This window comes from Lynx rufus, unplaced genomic scaffold (genome assembly GCF_022079265.1).
Source record: "Lynx rufus isolate CCGP_SWC_20201006 ecotype Redwood Valley unplaced genomic scaffold, mLynRuf1.p SCAF_9, whole genome shotgun sequence".
In the NCBI taxonomy this organism is placed as follows: Eukaryota; Metazoa; Chordata; class Mammalia; order Carnivora; family Felidae; genus Lynx; species Lynx rufus.
Window position 1 is genome coordinate 85,908,331 of NW_025814897.1, and position 21,584 is coordinate 85,929,914.

The 21,584-nt window shown below is 34.7% G+C and overlaps 1 protein-coding gene across 6 annotated transcripts in view; it reads right to left on the minus strand.

Annotated features, from left to right (window-relative positions):
* IMMP1L (inner mitochondrial membrane peptidase subunit 1) overlaps window positions 1-21,584 on the minus strand; it is an 82,427-nt gene that overhangs the window by 7,874 nt on the left and 52,969 nt on the right. For all 6 annotated transcript variants that reach the window (XM_047071053.1, XM_047071055.1, XM_047071054.1 and 3 more), the window contains 3 exons: window positions 18,463-18,596; window positions 16,968-17,056; window positions 12,891-13,017 (listed from right to left, as the gene is read on the minus strand). In XM_047071053.1, coding sequence (XP_046927009.1) covers window positions 12,891-13,017; window positions 16,968-17,056; window positions 18,463-18,567 — 321 coding nt within the window. In that variant the 5' untranslated portion in view covers window positions 18,568-18,596. The remainder of the gene's footprint in view (window positions 1-12,890; window positions 13,018-16,967; window positions 17,057-18,462; window positions 18,597-21,584) is intronic.

The window sequence follows — 21,584 nt, forward strand, 5'->3', positions numbered from 1 at the left end:
TCCTATAGCAATATTATAATAAAATATTAATAGATAAAATGGTAGTTTAAAATGTATTTTAAAAAGAGCTATTATAACTTTGCAACTAAAAACTCATTTATAATAAATGTTTGCAAATTACCAAAAATAGAAATCCCTAACTCCATCCATGCCTTTGTTCGTTACTTCTCATAACCAAAACTGTAAATGGTTAGATTACTTTTCCTGTTCATACCTTTGTAAATCTGCCATACCAACTTGAATGAATTTGTGAAGCTGAGTAAGAATATATGAACATGTTTACAATGAATACCACATAGAAATTTTTACTTGGGCTCTAATCTGAATTTTCCCAGGGCTAACTTTTAAAGCATTGAAAGAACCCTTAAAACATTCTTGTTTTTCCTTTCTACGTCAGAGGTGTACTTCCTGATGTATGATAAAACCTAATCTCAGGGCTGGACAAAAGAATCAAGCCTCTAGTTCTTAGCTATACTTACTGAGGTCTAGTTAAGTGCCTCCTTTATAGTACAAGCAACAAATGTAATTGCCTCATGGCCCGCGGGTGTCCATTTAACAAAAGAGGCTTTGTGAACCAACCCACAGGTGTTACTTTTCTGGATTCAAGTGAAATCTGATGCAAGAGTCCACAATATCAAATAACACATTTACTAAATAGCAATCAAACTCATTTATTTAAGCAAAAAATATCTAATTAAGAAAAAGTTCCAACTGAAGAATATTTGTATGTCTGGCCTTTCAAAAGTTTCAAGAAACAGAAAACCCGAATAATAGATTCATTGTTAATTAACCCTTTTTGGCGGGATATTTTATAATCTACAGGCAACAAAGGTAGGGTATACACTGGCCTGCTACTACTCAAACCTCAGTAAGCTTTCTAAAATGACTATAAATGAAAAGGAAAACAGTAGTTATTAAAGAAACAAAAATCATAAAGACAAGGAAAGGGATAAAGTTTTAGGAATCCTTTTTTGACATCATTTTTTCCTTTTCCCGAATTATAAAGGAAAAGGAGAGGTACACACATTTTATGAAAGCAGTCAGGTAAAGCCTTATTTCTTTTTGGCAAAAGTAAATGGGGTAATACATCAGTTAACACTTTAATCTTAAGAGTATGTAATTTTCCACATATATTTTCAAGATTTTGTTTTGGGTCTCCTGGAATGATAAATGTGAAATATAAAAATGTATAATTTCCCTACCCTGGAAAAAAGCCCATATGATGAATGTACATTTCATTTCACATGTCATTTCACTCTAACAATTAATGCCAAAAAATTGTTTTTTATGTTACTATCTTCCAGTTAAGCAGGATCAAGTCAAATTACTATATACCATTATGTGGCTAATGCATATTCTGCTTAATCATGACTTATATAACCAAAACATAGCCATGGTAAGATGCTGTGCATACAAGCTACTAGGGAGAATATTGGGAAATGAAATAATTATATAGTTCTAAAAGAACTTCTTAAAACCCAGTATTAGTATGATTTATGCAAAAGCAAAATTAGAAACATCATCAATAATCATTGGAGTTTATGCTCCCTATAACACCAACAAAAGCTATACACAAAGATATGTATGTCAGAAAGTGAAGCACTGAATCCTCTAGGAGGCCATCAAGTAGAAGAGCTTTTGATAACACAAGGCAGAGAAAACATGATTAATTTTAATTTTAAAAAATGGGAGTCTCAACTGCCAGTTATGAGTATCTCTGAAAGCCAAACTCAGAAACAGTTTCACAAACATTCTATTTTCATGGACATTCTCCTTGGCACAACTTCTTGCCCACGTTTGTCTACCAGGAGTCCTGATGGTGGTACTCCCAAATGCTAGATGCCTGACAAAGGGATTAACATTTGTAAGGACCAGGCATGAAACAGTTAACACACTGATTATTTCAGTGGGTACTATTTCCGGGCAGTTCTGCTTCTTTTTCTCCCCATTTAAATGCTCACTTATTACTCTTCTATCTGCATCATTCATGGGGACTGTTATTGTTCTTCCCTACTTAAAAATGTGCCACGTTGGGTTCATTAGCCAATTATCACCAAAGAGGAATTTCACAGAAGTTCCAATAGGCTATAGCTCCAGGTTGGAGTAATGATGGGGGATGCTTATTGAGCATCTGCTTGCTGAATAGGTTTAGAGCTTAATCTAAGACTTGACTTGCTCATTCTCATAGCTATTGCAAGCTAAGCTCTGCAAGTACTTAATACCTCCATCCAGCCTGAAGAGGAATTTCTGATGGGCTGTCTCAGCACAGTGGTTAAAAGATACAGTCTACAGAACAAGAGTCCTGAGTTCAAAATGTAGCTCTGCCACTTACTAGGTTAAGTACCTTAGGCAGGTTATTTAAAACTCTTCCATATAACTGAGACTAATAAATACCTTACAGAAATATTTCGGAGAACCAAATGAAACAATACATAAGGCTCCTGGCACCCAGTTAGCACTCACTAATTATTAGCTACTGTGTTTATCAGCTGCCCCACCTGCTGGTATGAATGGTATCTGATGGGCTTTCTTTGTTCCTAGTTTCCTAAACAGTTTACCCAGTTCTCTGCAAAGTGAAATTCAGTTTTTAAGATCAAATCTCCCAAATATAGTTAAGACTACCATTTTTATTTTTTCAACAGGCGTCTTAAGCAATGTTTATCAAATACCAAATGCTTAGGCTCTTCCTTGTGAAGCTTTCACTTCTTTGCAACTGTATACCAACCAGTCAGAAGGTACACAGTGGGGGAAGGTGTTGGGACTAAAGCCAACAAACATGCCTTTTCCACCCAAGTACTAACCCGGCCTGACCCTGCTTAGCTTCTAAGATCAGACAACTAATATGCCTTGCCATCCTAGCCATCTAGTATTAATGTCCCAATCCTGTAGTATTGTTTTTCTAGGACAATAGATTATTTTGCTCTTCTTTTTTGTTCTATTTGTAAAATAATGTTACCTGTTTTGCTTTTGGATTAGTACTTAGAAGAAGCATCTCAATTCTCATTTCAAGACTATCTCTGTAGCTTCATTTTAATACACCCTACTGTACACTCTGGTTCTCATATTCCAAAAGATGAGCCTAACTTAATGAAACACAGGGTATTTCAGAGAGTAGTAGAATGGAGTGGTAAGTATGTAAATAATGAATTTTCTCATTCTCTGAGAAAAGTCTAAACAGTTGGCAAATCAGATATATACATACTGTGCAAAGCATGTACTATTATGTTTCCACCAAAATTTTTATTCCTGGGACTTCAAATAATTCTTCCCAAAGTCAAAACTCATCCCTATATGGATTTACTCCTATAGATGAATGAATAGAGCTTTTTTCCATTTTCTATGGCTCCCATAAGTACTTCATATGGAGACTGGCTAAGAAATCGATTCAACAGCTGAAATGGTATAAGAAATAGAAAATCTGGGGTAGAAAAGAGTCCATACTCCAAAGAAGAAATAATTACAATGAAATATGCAGATCTTGTTGTATTTGATGTTACCAATGCCTTAAAAAAAACACACAAAAGGCATTATGTTACGTTTTTCTTGACAGATAGATAATTCTTCCACTTGTGTTTTATTCATCAAAACCACAACTCTAATGCACCATACCTTGGAAGGTATTTAAAATGAAACCTAGCTTTGTGAATACAAAATTCCAAGTTAGACTAGTGGACGACAGATGACATTTTTTGTAACGATGTAGTAAGGTACAAACAGGAGAATAGCTGGAGATCTTTAAAAAGTAAGATTTATCTCTGAGGGCTGAGAGCACCAAAACATTGTTTTAACTAAGATCATGAGAATACACTGTGGACATTCAGGAGGGAATTGTATAATACCCAAATGTCATTCTAGGAAAGCACTTGGGTTTTTTTCCCCACTTATAATAATTTAGCTGCCACTGTATTCATTTAAAATAAAGTCTCTCTTAGGCTTATTAGACAGGCTATATCTTCTCTCCATTTCCCAAATTAACATGTCCCCCCAGAATCTCGTAATGTACCATCTACCCTCATTGCTAAAACCAGAAATCTGGCTCCATTTTAAGCCCTTCAGTTCCATTTCTTCCAGCATCCAATCCAGTCTAGATATTTCCTTACTCTTTCTCCAAACTTTGTACTGCTTTCCATTCTTAATGTTATTATCTTAATTATGTCTTACAGCCTATTAACCGGTCTCTCAGCCTCCAGTCTTTCCTACTCCAAACTTTCCTCTAATATCGGAGTGACTTTTTATTTTTTCCAAGAATTTAATAATATTGGGTTTTTTTACACAAGAAGTAAACTTTAAAGTTTTTATTTTAAGGGTGATTTTAAAAAAACTATCTGATCATGTTATTTCCCTGTTTGAGACACAAGGAACTGAGTGCTGTTTACCTTTTCATTTCTTTTCACTACCCACCCCTCCCCACTATATGTCCCAGACAGGAGAACTTACTTTTTGGCAGATGCCCAAAGCACAATGATATACTCTCCCTTCTAGACCTTATGAATATGCTGCTTGCTTTGGTCAACTCCTACTGATTCTTTAGAATTTCAACTCAAGCTTTACTCCCCTGCCTGTCTGGAAAAATCCTATCGATCCCAGTCTAAATAAATATCATCTTGTGCCTTATCATAGCACCCTGTATATAATTCTATTTCATCACATTGTAATTCCTTGTCTGCTCTTCCAATCTGGCTATAAGCTTCTAGAGCTATACTGTCCATTTTGGTATCCGCTAGTAACACATGTGGCCTTTTAATTTTACAAATTATATAAAATTCAAATTCAGTTCCTCAGACACACTAGCTATGTGTCCTATGCTCAGCAGTCACATGTGCCTAGTGGCTACCATACTGGACAGTGCAGATCTAGAATATTCCCACTTTGCAGAAAGGTCTATTGCACAGCACTGAAGGCAGAGACTTAATCTACTTTAACATAGTTCTGGCCCTCAAGTAAGTGCTTAATAGCACTTAGTTATGGAATTAATAAATACATAAATAAATAAAAGTAAAAGGAAATTTGTGAAGTTAATGTCTGGCAAATTTCACCTGCCACTATGGCTTGCTGAGGACCACTTACGTCTTCTCCACCAACCCACCTCCCCAACTCCCAAGTCCAGTGCTTCTAGCTGCTCTAGAGCACAGCCTCATTAAAGAAGATGCCTAAATGCTGGGATTGGTTTGGGGTTAGGTACTACATTTGCATTTAGGGTTAGAAATCCATATTGGTCCATGACCCTACACCTACTTTGACTTTCTTTTCATAGGTAAGTGAGGTCAAATTCATGTTTCTTCAGATGACAAAAAGACTCTCTAATCCTTCCTGATTTAGAGATTCATACACACAGTGTACAGGAAGTAGATCAGAATCTTAAGTTGCAGCTTACAATTTTAAATTGCTCACCCTACAGTTTTAACTGTTAAGGAGAAAAATCTCTCTGTTGGCACTTCAGGTGTGTTTAGTGGGGATGCAGGCACTAGCTGTGTCAAACTAAGTGATTCCTACGCTATCTTCCAATAGTTATGAAAATTCTAATGCAAGAGGAAAGCATTCATATATGTAGGTTAGCTGTACAATGGCTTATAATGCCAACAGTTTAACTTACAATTTTCAACTGTCTTATAACATGCATACCTACTTTTACACGTTATTCCTCTTTTCCAATTCTAATTTTAGGCAGATGATACTTTTGTAGAGTGAGAATGCTTTTATGGACTAACATTAAGTGACTCACTGAAACCCACAGAATTTTAATTACCTAAAGTGGGAACATAAGAACTTCCTTTAGACGCTTATTTCAAAAGACATTTCAACATATTCCACCTCGTCAACAGCAGCTTTCCAGCAGAGCACTGTATCAGATTAGGAGGCCACATGACACTCGGAATATACTCTCTACCATTAGAGATACAGTCTGCTTCAGGTGCCGACGCTGAACAGCAGCATTACAATTTCAGTCTTCTTAATTTCTTTTTTTTTTTTATTTTTTTTTATTTTTTTTTAAAATTTTTTTTTTTCAACGTTTATTTATTTTTGGGACAGAGAGAGACAGAGCATGAACGGGGGAGGAGCAGAGAGAGAGGGAGACACAGAATCGGAAACAGGCTCCAGGCTCTGAGCCATCAGCCCAGAGCCTGACGCGGGGCTCGAACTCCCAGACCGCGAGATCGTGACCTGGCTGAAGTCGGACACTCAACCGACTGCGCCACCCAGGCGCCCCTTAATTTCTTTCTCCCAATTCCTTTTAGGCAACCTTAAAGTAGAAAGGTCTCATATAACTTTCAGATAAACATACATAAATATTTCCATTTTACTGAATTGCATAACTGCCTCCCTTGATTCACATCAATGGCACTGGTTTTCCAACTCTGAGTAGTTAAAATATATTTAGGTGAGCAAAACACAGTTTCAAGAAGACTTGTTACTCTTTCAGCACAAATGCTGATCTTCATATGTATATGAATATATATTCAAACATACATAAGATAAAATACATTTCTACAAAATAAAATTCTATAAACTACATCTTACTGTTAAAATAAGATTAAATTATTCTGAAAATGTCCAGAGAACCCATCAGAAAATGCTTAAGTTGTGGAGGCCTCAAAGATGGTTATTTAATGTTAATATCAGAAGAAAAACACCTCAGAATTGTAAACAATAAGTCAAATTTATCTTCAGAATTGTGTTAGCTATAGGATGAAAAAGTCACGTCATCTCCGCAGTGAACTTCACTTTAGCAAAAGAGTAAACATATTTCCTCCACATCAGCTGCAATCAAGGCATTAGCAGTATGCCACGATTGATTATCCCGAGACCCGTTGCTGAGAAATGGATGTGTAGCACAGGTTTTTATCACTATAGTCTGCAAAAAGCAAGTCTCTTGCTTAGATATCCTAGTTGTAATAAGTGACATTATTAGGTAGTTCTTCTGGTTAAATGACATAAGGATTTAGTGTATCAGCAGCTTATAATAAACAAGCCCTTTCAATCTGATGATTCCTTTCCCTCCACATAAGTACTTTTTGTGTTTATAATACAAGTGGTAATAGAAGACCATATGGTTGTGACTTTTAGCTAAAGTAAATGACATTTAAACAAACAGAAAAACAGCATTAAGATATTCAAGGATTTGAACTATGACCGAAATACACAGTACACAGTAAGGGGCTATTAGTGTTAACTTTATACAGTGACCATTTTCTAACACTGTCCAAATAGTGAGTTTTTCAGTTTGCTGATCAGTTTTTCAGAAATATTTTCCAATACACTGTAAAACAGCTTTATCACTAGCATATTACCCCATTTACAACTTCTCCTTTTAAAAACAGTATCCCACCAATATATCCTGAGAACATTTAATCAGTTCTTTCTGAAATATAAAATTGTTTTCTATTGCTTACATCTCTCTCAATAACAATAATGATGTTGTTATTAACATATATATAATTTTTTTAAAGGCAAGAAATACTACATCCCTTAGTCACCTAACAGACTACTGTTTGGTGAACATTTCACCTTTTGTGTACAACACTGGGATCTGTGGTGGCAAAAACGAAAAAGTTTTAAATAGCCTTATATTTTGATAGGTTAATAACAGATTAAAACATAATTTTTCTAATAAGTATAGATATGTTTGCTTTAACAAAAATAAAAGATTGTGATGCTCTAATTACAGGAATATACTGAAATCCCCATAATCACAGATCTATTAATATGTCCATTTAATACAGTGGCTGCTATGGTTGAGAAACTATAAAGTTGTAATTACATGAAAGATTTAAAAATGATTCATAATATAGTGAACAGCCAATGCAAAGCAGAAGTTTACACTTAAAGCAACAATTTACCAATTACAGGTAACAACTTTACCCATCGTTAATCTGCCAACCAGTAAAAGGATCAAAAGAACAGAATACTTATATAGTAGTTAATACGTGCAAAAAGCACATGAATTTCTACTGAAATGTAGAAAACTGTCGTGACCATACGGCCTAATTAGCAGGCACTGCATGTTGCTAGGGCAATTTAGTCTTTACCTAACAAAACTACCACAGCATTTCTGGGGCAACAAACCTTCCCTTAGAAGGTCCAGGGTACCTCATCTACCATTCCTTTAGAAGACTTAGTCTAGACCACATTCAGAGTATTCCACAACAATAAGTCAATTCAGAGCCAGGTGAATTTTTAGTTTGCTTAATAAAAGGGCTGAAAAATGTCACTGATTCCAAAAGTAAGTCACTTGGGGAAAGAAACATTTAATCGGCACTCTGCTGTCCTGCTACAAAGTAACAAGGACATCCTAATATTTTCTACAACTTTCATCTGGAATCATGCAAGGTGGTCAGGTAGCCTGTGGAACTAGCTTAGCTTTCAAAACATCTATGAAGACTACAATAACCACAGATTGCCAGTTTCTCAGTATTATATGGTTTACTGAGCTACAGGAACACCTACCTTACCTGAAAAATAGTAACAACATGCACTTAGGAGCAAGTTTGCAGCAGAAACTAAAGGAAATTGAAGAGTAAAACAGAAATTAGAAGAAAACATGGTTGGACCCTAAACATATACACGTTTGTCCACCCTTCAAGTATTTTTAAAGTACCTACCAGATGTTCTATCAAAGTTCATGTGCTAGGAAATCAGCTGTGGTCAAAACAAATCTTTGCCATGAAAAACCTTATATTCTAAAGCAAGAGTCAGCAAACTTCTTCTGTAAAGGGCAGATAGTAAACAGCCTAAGCTTTGCAGGCCATATCGTCTCTGTTACAACTACTCAACTCTGCTCTTGCAGTGAAAGCAGCCACAGACAATATGTAAACAAATGAGAGTGCCTGTATTCTAATTAGACCTTTAACCACAAGTACAGGCAGCAGGAAGAATGATCTTACAGGGTCTTCAGGATATTGTAAGGCCTAGACTTTTCTTATGAGTGAAATGTGAGGTCACTTGGGTCTTTGAGGAAAAGACTAACATTATTACACTTAACAAGCACCATTATTAAAAAGGATCATTTCAGAGTCTGTGTAGAGAATAATCAGTGATGGTGTAGGGAGGCAAGAAAATGGGAAAGGTAAAAGCAGAAAGCAGTCTGAAGTTATTCCAAGAAAACAAGATATGAATTTGTCTTACACCCCAATGGTAGCAGCATTTGCTAAATGCTTCTACTTCCAACTAAATTATTTTTGGCAAATTAGTGGCTTTTAACTTCAAACTCAGGAATTCCTGAGTGGCAAGTTATTCAAGATGTTTGAGCTGAGTATAATATGTTTCTTCTCAAAGTCACAAATTAAGCTCATATCCTAGTAGCCAATGCTCAGCCCATAACCCAAGAAAAGCATTTTTGGCCTCAACACCACTGAAATGAGCAAAACCCACTCCAACAGTACCTGATAGGGACTGCTCAGTTTCCAAAAGCTTAATGCAAAAAAATAAATCATGGTTTGTAAGTGTTGCTGCCACATGGACTTTTAGAACTCTGGAATGAATAAAATGGTTCCACATCACTTAACCAATGATCTGTTTATATTCGTTTTTGCCAACTTATGAACAATGCTATTTCTTTCATATGCTAAACTCTAAGTTGTAGGTTCCAAATGACAATTTTGGTGTTTTGCTTTCTGAAGCACCTACTTAGGAGAATTTTTTTTTTTTTTTTGCCTGGAATTCACAACATATTTAATATTCATCATCTTTACCAAGCAACTCAATCAAGATCTGAATAGCAATGTCTTCATCATAAACAACAATGATTTTTCTAAGAGGTTACATAGGTAAGGGAAAGAAACCCATCTCATAATATACAGCACCAGTGTGCCACAGAGATAGCTGAAAAAGGAACACTCTAGAGGGGGAGATCCTGCAAAGGTTTGGATATCTCTTCAGAGTGCTCCAAACTTGGATGAATTTTTGTTATAAATCACCTTGATTAATGGAACACATTTGCTACAGTGGTTCTGTAATAACTATACAATTCTACTTGCTTGAAAAGCCCAGCTTAGAAAAACTGGTGGAGGCAGGGAAGCCTTCAAAAAAATCAGTGGCGGGGGCGTCTGGGTGGCTCAGTCGGTTAAGCATCCGGCTTCAGCTCTGGTCATGATCTCACAGTCTGTGAGTTCGAGCCCCGCGATGGGCTCTGTGCTGACCGCTCGGAGCCTGGAGCCTGCTTCGGATCCTGTGTCTCACACTTGCACTCTGTCTCTCAAAAATAAATAACCATTAAAAAAAAAAAAAGATTTAAAAAAGAAAAAATAAGTGGCTTCTCTTTCAGGACCAATATTGCCCCTGATCAAAAATAGTCCCCTTTCTTTTTTTAAAAAAATATTGAAGACAAATACATTTAAGGGAAGTACAATTTGATGAGATAAGAGTATAATAATAATCAGTAGAAGATATTTTGGGAGAAGTAGTAGTAGCATGGTAAGGAGTACAATTTTGGATGCAGCCAGGGGATGTGTTTGAATTCCAACTGTCTCTCACTGTTTGAAACTGGGCAATCTATTTAACCTCCCTGTTGTCCAGTTTTCTCATCTGTCAAATACTACTACTACCTATCTTATTGGGTTGCTGTTTGGTTGATTAAATAAATTAAGCCTTGTAAAGAGTTTCAACAGTATCTGGTACAGAGTAAATACATAGTAAGTGTTAGCTAATAGTACTACAATTATGTCTGTCACTTATAAATGTCAAACCAAAGTGAACAAAATATACCTAGAACAATATGGCAGCGTCCTCTAATTTATCGATTCATAGACAATAAAAATTTGATGAATGTATTTCCTTATACAGAATATTCAAAAAATTTACATCTTACAGTGCTCTGATTATTTGCTCAGATTACTTAGCAAAGATCTAATCCCCTGATGTTCTTCCTCTAATAACTCTTAAGAAGAAAACACCAACAATTGTATGATGTTTAAGTACACAGAGAGTAGACGCCATCATGTATATGTTTTTTTCTTCTGTCTACTGGCAAAATTATTTCTGGTCTCAAGTATATGCTTGTTGCTAAAACAACTTAAAGGTGACTAGAATGTTTATGAAATGGTAACACTCATATGAAGATGAAACATTAAGCAAAATTCTGACATTTTTAAATGAAGTATAAAAGGATACCAAGTCCATGATGAAGGTCATAGAAAAAAATAGGTTATCTGATAATACACTATCATCTTCAACATTATTATCACTATCAGCTAACAATTACTAGTATGTTTAGCATTGTGGTAATAAACATCAAAAACATTTGCACTGCTGAATCATAGTGCATTATGGGTGGTACATAAATAATAGATTTAATAATCTACTGATCAAACTTACAAGGCAATCAAAGGCTATTATAGTTAAAAATAAATACACAATGACCAAGACAATTTAACTCTTAATTATTTTTTTTATATTGGGAATGAAGACAGTTAACAGTAAAGTTAGTCAACAGCTGTAACAGCTACATCAATAATTTGAGGGTGACACAGAGTATTTTTAAGAAAGTAAAAAAGTAAGTTATAACACTAAAGTAAGAAAAGCACATGTTCAGTAAAGAAAAGACCACCCTCCCCTGCCATAAGCTCTGTCACAGCAGCTGGGTGATTGGTGAGAGGAGCTAACATTACACCTGCTCCTCACTCTTCCATTCTGCTGCTCTTGCTCTCTTTTTCTAACTGGATAATCAAGTTGATTAGACTAAGGCATATACAATTTCTATTCTAAAAATTTAAATCGGATTTAAAAAGACTAAACTACAGACTTTGATTTTACCAGATTTGCCACTAACAAGTCAGTGGAAAAATTTTCTAAGCCAGGATCCTAGATGCGATTTAGCTGGCATTTCTCCTTTGTCTTCTCCAATCGATGACAATTCTTGTCTTTCATGACTTTGACATTTATATATATATATATATATATATATATTTTAAACGTCTATTTATTTATTTTTGAGGGAGAGAGACAGAGCATGAGCAGGGGAGGGGCAGAGAGAAAGGGAGACACAGAATCTGAAGCAGGCTCCAGGCTCTGAGCTGTCAGCATAGAGCCCAACGCGGGCTTCAACCCACGAACCATGAGATCATGACCTGAGCCAAAGTCGGATGCTTAACCGACTGAGCCACCCAGGTGTCCCATGACTTTGACATTTTTTAAGAGTATTAGTCAGTTATGTTGCAGAATGACACTCAGGGTTTGTCTGATGCTTTCTCATGATTAGACAGAGGTTACACTTTCTTCTGCAAAAATACCACAAAAGTGATGTGCCCTTCTCAGTGCTTCACTTCAGGAACTACATTATGTTGATATGTCCTTTTATTGGTGAAGTTAACCTTGATCACTCAATTAAGTGGTGCCTTCCAGTTTCCCCTCTACGAGCCACTATTTGTCCCTTTGTAATAAATGTCTTGAAGGAGATACTTTGAGACTATGCAAATAAGTTATTTTTCTCAAACTTTTGCCCAATATTTTAACATTCATTGGTGAATCATGCCTGCAACAATTATTATTGAGGTATTTATGTAGGGCTTTAAAGGGAACTAAAATATATAAAATATAATGGCCAAGTTGTTCTTAATACATATATTTTTTAAAATGTTTGCTTATTTTTGAGAGAGAGTGCAAGTGGGGGAGGGGCAGAGAGAGAGGGGTACAGAGGAACCGGAGGGGGCTCTTTGCTGACAGCAGAGAGCCCAATGCAGGGCTTGAACCCACGAACCATGAGATCATGATCTGAGCCAAAGTCAGATGTTCAACCAACTGAGCCACCCAGGCATCCCTTGATACAAACATATTTAAATTCTACTGAATGCAGCATTTTAACTTATATTCAAAATATGAAAAAAAAAGTTATTTTCTTTTGTCAGTGTGTTCAGTTAATGCGAATCAATGAATAACATAATTAAAATGTTACTTACATAACTATGGCTTTTAAAGAAATCTGACGGACTATTGGTGAGGATTTTGTCTCCTTCCAAACCAATTACTCTTTTACAAATGTTTGATTTTGGATCACTTGGGCTTTTTGCAATCACAATGTCACCTCTGAGGGGAAAAAAAGTCAAAGAAAGGTCAGTGTTATTTATTAAGCATAAATACATGGACGGACCCTTACAACTTAAAGCCAACACTGTTTATCCTCTCACATACTGACCCTCTCATACATTTACCAGCTTTGTGATTGTTTTATGGGTCAGAATACAACAAGAGTAGTGGAAGCTATTAGAAGATTTTTAAATTTCTGGCAATTCCGTAAGAATTACCTTCTTGCACTGTACCTACTATATATTACTTCCATATCCAAATTTTTAGAACCAAAACTATGTAAAAGCAATTCCATGTAAGTATCACCAAATTAACTACGTTACTTTTAGTGCCCAGCCGGTAGTATTGACTCTAGAGCACATAAAAATATAGAAATAGCAGAAATATTTCCCTAGAGCTCAAAGAACTGAGGAATTACAATATATATAAACAACCCAGATAATTTACAGTATAGTCAGACTTATTTTTGAGGGATAATATCAGAAGATACAACCAAATAAAATGCTAAAAGCTGCCCAAACACATACTACAAAAAATAAATTGGAGTACCAAACATATATAACCAATATGGGTATGATTACTTATCAAAGGCACGATTCATGGAAGAAATAACAATATATATGTGTTAGAAAAATAAGAAAGATCTTTAAAAGTGGAAATGAAGGAGACAAAATGGAGGAAGGAGACAAAATAAGGCTAACACACCCCAACCAAACAGAACACAATTCTCTTTCTGCAAAAAATTAGTAGTAAGTGAATTCTGTTGACTAACTCACATATTTGAAAGGATTTAATATATTTACTTATTGTTTGTACACAGTTGCGGAAATAATTTGATGTTAGTTATAATAAAAGGTGCACATATCAAAATAGCAAAAGCTATAAAAATAAAGGGAAGATGATAGTCAAATCAGAAACCTAGTTATTGTTATATACATAAGTATTAATATGAGTTCTAAACTTTTTGGTAGCCAAGTCAAAAATGAAATTCTGATTAATTACACTGGAATCATTAGCTAACAAAAATAAAGTTTAGTTTGGGAGGTAAGACAAAATTGTCTTAAATAACCAAATCAAAGAGGAATGAATATACAGGAAGGATTCTTATGTAAGGTTATAAAAGACGCCTTCTTCATCAGAAATTTTACAGTAATAGTATTCACTGGAACAATAATTTCTTGGAGTTGAAAGCTATTAAAATACTAAATTCTAGAGGCGCCTGGATGGCTCAGTCAGTCAAGCATCCAACTCCTGATTTCAGCTCAGGTCATAATCCCAGGGTCACAAGATTGAGCCTTGCGTCAGGCCCCACGCTGAGTATGGAGCCTGCTTAAGATTCTTTATCTCTCCCTCTGCCCCTCTCCCCACCCTTGTACTCTCTCTCTCTCAAAAAATAAATAAAAATAAAACATTAAATTCTATAATTTGCAGGTAATATAAGGCTGCCCTTTCTCTGAAATGGGAAAAACTAGTCTCTTTTCAACCAACTGGAACCATACCAATGGAACTTTCAGATGAATAAGTTTGCAAAGATTGTAACATACTAAACAAAGTTGATTTTGGCTAGCTTTGGGGAAACAAAATGTTTTCTGTGGATGTTTTATTCAGTTTACGTTTTAAAAAAAATAATAAATATGACCCTTAAATTCTGTACTTGAATGGCAACATAAAAATCATAATTCAGTCAAGGTGTTTTTACAGAAACCAATATTAATGCAGATTATACTTTTGGTGGTCTAACTATAGAGCTTACAAAATAATTTTTCCTTGGATTCTCAACTCTTTCAAATAGGGTTTTACAGGAACTTAATAGGAGTAAGGTTTAAATTTTCCTTTCACATTTATAGTTATAAACATCCTGATTAACCTACTAAATTGTAAGCTTTTGAAAAAGACCAATATTTTATTCATCTTAACATTCTCTATAATATACTGCATATGTTATAAGTTAGGTGCTCATTAACTATTTGGTGAAAGAATAAATAGTAATAAGAGACTGTGATTATTATAAGTATGAGTGTTCTGTGCATTTAACTGAAAAGAGATTCATGTGCTTTAAATACTAGTTATGCAGACTTTTATTTTGCCTAAACGGATGGCTATTCTAGCTTTAGAAACAGGCAGCTAGCTGAAGGATCTCTTGCCAAGTGTCCAAGATTCCCCTAAAATCTCAGAGTTCTGTGCTGTAGGTAAAAGGAATACTCAGGAGAGTAATATTTTTAAAGTTGAAGTTACCAACCAACTCCCTTGGTTGTAAAAGTTATTTGGTATATCTCATATAAACGCCAGATTTTGAGCTGCCCTTTAACCTAATGGGCCTCTTGAATGAATAGAATACAAAATGAAACCTCCAAAGAATCTTAATTAACTTACTGAATGTAGTTATTTGTATTACCCATCTGAATGCAAAGAGTATCTATTAAAAAAAAGATAATATTGAGCTATTCATTCAAAATCTATTTAGCCAACAAGTTCAGCTTCTTGTTAAAGATGCTCAAGGACTAGGAGAGTAAAATCATCTCATTACAATGGAAAACAGCAGTTTATCTTCATGCTACAGTGATGCTAGGTCTCTAATTAATCCAAAGACTATATGAAGTGCTTTGGATATAAGGTAAAAAGGAAAGAAAGCTAGAACACAACCCCTGTAATGCAAGTCTTATTTTATAACCCCATATCTATCAATTTGGTATCTTAAAGTTGTTATGAGTAAAAGATGTGAAGGAGAATTTAACCTAGACACCATAGTAGAGTATAGAGCTTGACCAAGAGATAACTTCAAGTTCTGTACAGAATCTAAGATGGTAAAAGATCAGTAAATGTAAAGAATACTTTTACACTTATTCTTGATGATTTTTCAGTAATGTGAAACAGACTATAGAAAAGGCCAATAATGAAAGAGGAGTGCTTAAACCTTCTTATGCCATAAGCTAAATAACAACTCAAATGAGTCAAATTTGTAGTTTGTGGAGAAGAAAAGCTAGTATTTATTTTTTAATAATTGTGAAAAACTAATGAACCCAAAATTTTAGGGAATCAGAGAAGTGCCCTTTAGAAAATACATTAAATTACTGGGGGCACCTGGGTAGCTCAGTCAGTTGAGCGTCCAACTTTGGGTCAGGTCATGATCTCATGGTTCATGAGTTCAAGCCCCATGTTGGCCTCTGTGCTGACAGCTCAGAGCCTGGAGCCTGCTTTACATTCTGTGTTTCCCTCTCTCTCTCTGCCCCTCCCCACTTGCGCTCTCTCTCTCTCTCAAAAATAAAAATTAAAAAGAAAAACGAAAATACATTAAATTACTAATACTTGACATTCATTCAGAAGGAATAATACGTAGTTAAGCAGAATAAACAGTATCATAGGACTGGAAACACCACTCAGAATAGGGTTTTTAAAAATTTAGTGGGAAACAGTATTTGTCAAGGAGTTTTTCAACCTAATTAACCAGGAGACTCATACTAGATGAGATTCCTGGTTCCCAGGTATATACAGTGCTATAGTCGAAGAATCATCAAGTGCTCATCATAAGCTATGAAGAATAAAACAGTCATCAAAAGAAATTCAGGATTATTTCAAATATTTAAAAAGCAATCATTGGTTTGTATATGTAATGTAGTTCCTAAGTCCCTAGGTTCTTAACTCAAAACACTGTAGGGCCCTCTCTGCCCCCAAAAAAGTAAAGTGGGCTTGACTGTACATTATAAAATGGGCTGCTATTCTATTTTAGCCACTAATGCAAGGAACAGTGACCCAGAAGACTGCATGTTTACAGAAACTATTAAATTTCTCAAACTGAGAGAAAATATTTGAATCAAAATTTTAACTAGATGGTCATTAATTTGGTTATTTACAGAAGAGTTTTTAAAAATAAAGTTAAGAAACTGCAGAAAAGACACAATGTGAATGCATGTTTTCACCATAACTTTAATGTATCTATGACAGAAATTTACCTTTGGATACCATAGAAATGTCGACTAAGATTTTCTGCAAAGACAACATCTGAATTTTGGATTGTAGGCTCCATTGATGGTCCAGAACACTGAAAAGAGAGGTAATTTTTTAATTTGAATGGAAACCCTTTTTTATATAACATAAATCATCTGAGCAGGCTTATAAGAAAGAAATTCAAACAAATGTTCTTCAAGCTTGGCTGATGATTCATAAGTTGGCACCTCCCAGGTAAGTTCAACTCTACAGAGTGGCCACCAAGTCTGGAAACACAGGTAAGTATATTAAAAATGGCTGAGTGAGAAAACATTATAATACGTGAATAACATGTGTTTCCAAATTTTGACCATCCTGTATAATGTAAGCTCCATGAGGTCAGAGACCTTATCACTCACATTCCTAAGCTATATAATCAACACCAAAAACATGCTTTGGCATAAAGCTGATAGTCAATAAATATTTGTTGAATAAATGATTTGCTTTCTTGCTATTATCAAATACCCAGTGCCTATGATGGTAATTTATTAAGTAGTATCATACTATTCTCAAAACGTTCATGCCTTGAGTTCTCTTCTAAGAGAATAGCTTACTCATTTGATGAGGCTGCAGTTTGTATTTTCTACTGAAAAATAGTGGCATAATGAGATGCACTTTAAAGATGGTCTATTAGTATGAGTTAAAACAATAATCTTCATGTATACCTGAGAACAGTAATAAATGATCACTGCCACTTAAAATATCTAAATACACCAGTCTCCATTGACTTCACTTATGCGTAGATGAAACTTTTTACTCTAAACTTCTTACCGAGGCAGAAATAACAAAGAACAAAATGAAAGTTTATATATGCTACCTCTGTAGCCCACTGGAAGTACCAATGTAAATTAAAAAAATCAAAGAGGGGACTTCTAGTTAAATATGTTTATTTGCATTTCTCCAACTAAACTTGAGGTTGTAGGACTGTGAATCTGTTAAAACAACATACCACCAACAAAACCCACTCACTGGGTTTTGTAGATTCCAAAGTACTACTTGTAGATTCCAAATCTACTTATTAACTATGGAACTTGGAGCAAGTTACTTAAGCTTACTGAGCCTCAGTTTTTTCTTATGTATGATGGATTTCTATCTAATAAGTATCTCACAGAGTAGAAAAGATTAAATGAGTTAGTAAATATAAAACCTCAAACATCACTGGAACACAATAAGTAGCATTCAATAAATGATAAAAACTATTATTATTAGATTATTAGTAGGGCCCCTCTCAGAAACAGAATACAGAACCTTATTTGAAGTAATGTTACTTAATTTTATATTAGTGCCAATTCCAACATTCTCTTACAACCCCAAATTTAGAAAGATTTTATGCTTTAATAGTCCCATTTTATTAAGTAACTTCCATTAAATAACTTCCATTAAAATAAAGAAAAAACACATTTTCCTTCATTAAAAAAGTATATATTTAAAATTATTATTTTCTTGTAGGTAAAAACTTACCATGACAACACCACCAACATATTCAAAAGCACAATGAGCTATACAGCCATACTGGATAGTATAGCCAACAAGTCGAAAGGTTTTTCCCAGAACACCACGAAGCATAGTTCTATGCAGACTCTGCCACCATTGGCCTGATGGTAAATTTCAAAAAGTTTCATGATCAATACTATTTACAAACACTTAAGAAATAGTTCTATTGTAAAATATTTACAATCAGTCAGAATGTAGTAAATACCTAATACAGTTTGGTGCAGAAAAGCAAGAGCTTATTTTCATTTGTCCTAATGCTATTTTAAATGACAAATTATGACACTTAATATTTTTATTTCTGAACAGAGATTACATTCAAATAATATCACTGGTTTATATATGAACTAGATAACTAGTAGACTCTAAATTTGTCTCCTTTCATGCTTTGTTTCTTTTCTTGGTGTTAAGATAGATACCTAAGAAAAAATATTAACTCTTTCAAAGTACTAATAACAGTTTCCATACTGTTACCTGCTACACTGTATCAGTTCTTGCCTAACAGGATATAAAAGCAAAAGCACTAGAATAGGTATATGGAAATACAAGTATCACACTGATATTTTCATTAATTTGTGTGATCTTCAATGACTTATTTAACCACTCTGGGCCTGGAAATAATAATAACTCATAGGACAGTTCTGAGAATTGAATTCAATAACATGCCAAAGTGCTTTGTAAATTATAAAGTTATATTCAGTTGTCAGCTATTAATTACTGATACAATGATCACATGAATACTATGAAACAACATAAAGACCATATATTTTTTTAAGCTACAAAAAAAAATTTTTTAATGTTTATTTTTGAGAGAAAGAGAGAGAGAGAGACAGCGTGCGAGCAAGGGAGAGGCAGAGAGAGAGGGAGACACAGAATCTGAAGCAAACACCAGGCTCTGAGTTTTCAGCACAGAGCCCGACAGAAGGCTCAGACTCACAAACCATGAGATCATGACCTGAGCTGAAATCAGACCCAACTGAATGAGCCACCAAGGCATCCCAAAGCTACAAAAATTTAAAAATATTATCCATCTAAAATATTCTTAGTATCTTTCCCTTCCTTTCTATTTACCTATTACAACTATTTCTTAACTAATGGCCTATGGTTTAGGTCTAGGCTACAATCATTGTTCTCAGATTAAATTTACTAAAACACATCAATAATATGTAAGTAACATTTGCTCAATACTTACTACATGTCAGACTTTACAAATTAACCTCTGTAGATATTATTATCATCATCACTTTATAGATAAAAAAAGGGAGCCTAAGTGTAGAGAACTTATATGCTCAACATCACAAAGATGGAAAATGATAGAGTTAAGAACTTAATTATGTTACACTGACTCCTGTATTACTCTCCTGCTCCCATAACATCAAGGGCTCTCTATCAGATGAAATACAGATTACTTAGACTCATTTCCAGGATCCATGACAGATGGCTCCCACCCTGTCCTCAGTTTCTAACCTGATCTTCCCTGATACTCCTACATGACCTGACTACTCAATTATACTGGTCTGTTCTTCAAGGAAACTTTGCCAGTAAACACTTATTTATGCCAACACCCATGCCTGGAGTATTCTTCATGATATCCATCATCTATCTAATGTGCAACTCTTCTCCAAATGCTCTCAACAGGCAAGATTTTCTTTCTCTTCAGGGTTCCCATGGGCCTTTTTATACACACACACACACAAACACACACACACACACACACACACACACCACTGAGAGCACTATTTCTAAAGTTGATCTGTTTGAATTTGTATCCTGGTTCTACCATATTTTAGTTGTGTGACCTCCATGAGGTTATTATGCCTCTATAAAGCAGAGTTAATATCAATACCTGTCTAAGAGAGTTAGTGATTACACATGATCAGACACGTAGTCTGTAGCAGAGTATTTCAATAAATGCTAGTATGCTAGTTACTGTATCATTCACTTGGCAATCTACTCTATATACTCTATAACCTCCTAACATTAGTTGTATTTTCAAGTTTCTTATCTTTAAATAAGATAAGAGAATTTTATAGCCTACAGCGTAGGGCTGTATCTTTTATTAGCGTTATATTACTTACTAGTGTTCATCCACCTATTAAACATTTACCATGCCTCCTCCTCTAAGAAGTTTTCCTTGGCACCATCCCAAGAAATGTAACTCATGCTTTGTGTCACTCCCCTTCCTTAGGTATACACTGATTATAATGCTTACCACACTATACTGTTTATATCTTTCCCCTTATTATAGTACATTTGTTTATGTCTGCGGGTAGTGACTGTGTATTGTTCACCTTTGAATCCTCAGGTCCTACCAAAGAGGACAGTAAACAGAAGACTTATCTGAGGAAATTAATGAATGAATTTTGAATCCGATCTCCTCTACCATCCACATCTTCATCATTATAGACTAGTTAACAATGTTCAAAATGATTATCAGAAGACCACTGAGATTTTTGGTTAATGGAGAGACATGCAAATGCCATATTCACTGAAGAAAGAAATTGTCGGTAACATATTAAAAAGTCTTCTCATTAAATCATTGAGGTAATGTGAAAAATAACTCTTCCCATCAGGAAAAATAAGGAATCTGGCTTACAGTTATAACTGATGCACTTTAAAAAATAGCCATTTCTAGAGTTCAAAAAATAAAAAGTGCTATTTAAAGATAAAAACACTCTATGACTGAAGCTCTATTAATTCAAACAGACTATGAAGAGGAAAAATGAAATACTAATAGAATACATTTTGTCTATAAAATTAATTAGGTTGTCTGAGCACTACTTTGCTCCAAATATAAGATTAGGGAAAAGTGGGATAAGTCCTGTAGCTTAGCTCTGAAAATTTGATTTATGATAAAAAATCCTAAAAGTAGTGAAGTGTATATTACATTTTAAAATGAAAATAAAAATGGGCCTACCTGATATTAGAAAGGGGATGTATTATTTAACAAGAGGAAACATACGGCACTTACCAAAAAGCTATTGGTAATACAGGTGAAAGATGAAATTAGAGGGTAAATCACTTAGCAATCTACCAAAATTTAAATCATTTGGATTATGCAATAGAATCCACTTGGTTAAAAAACATACGCA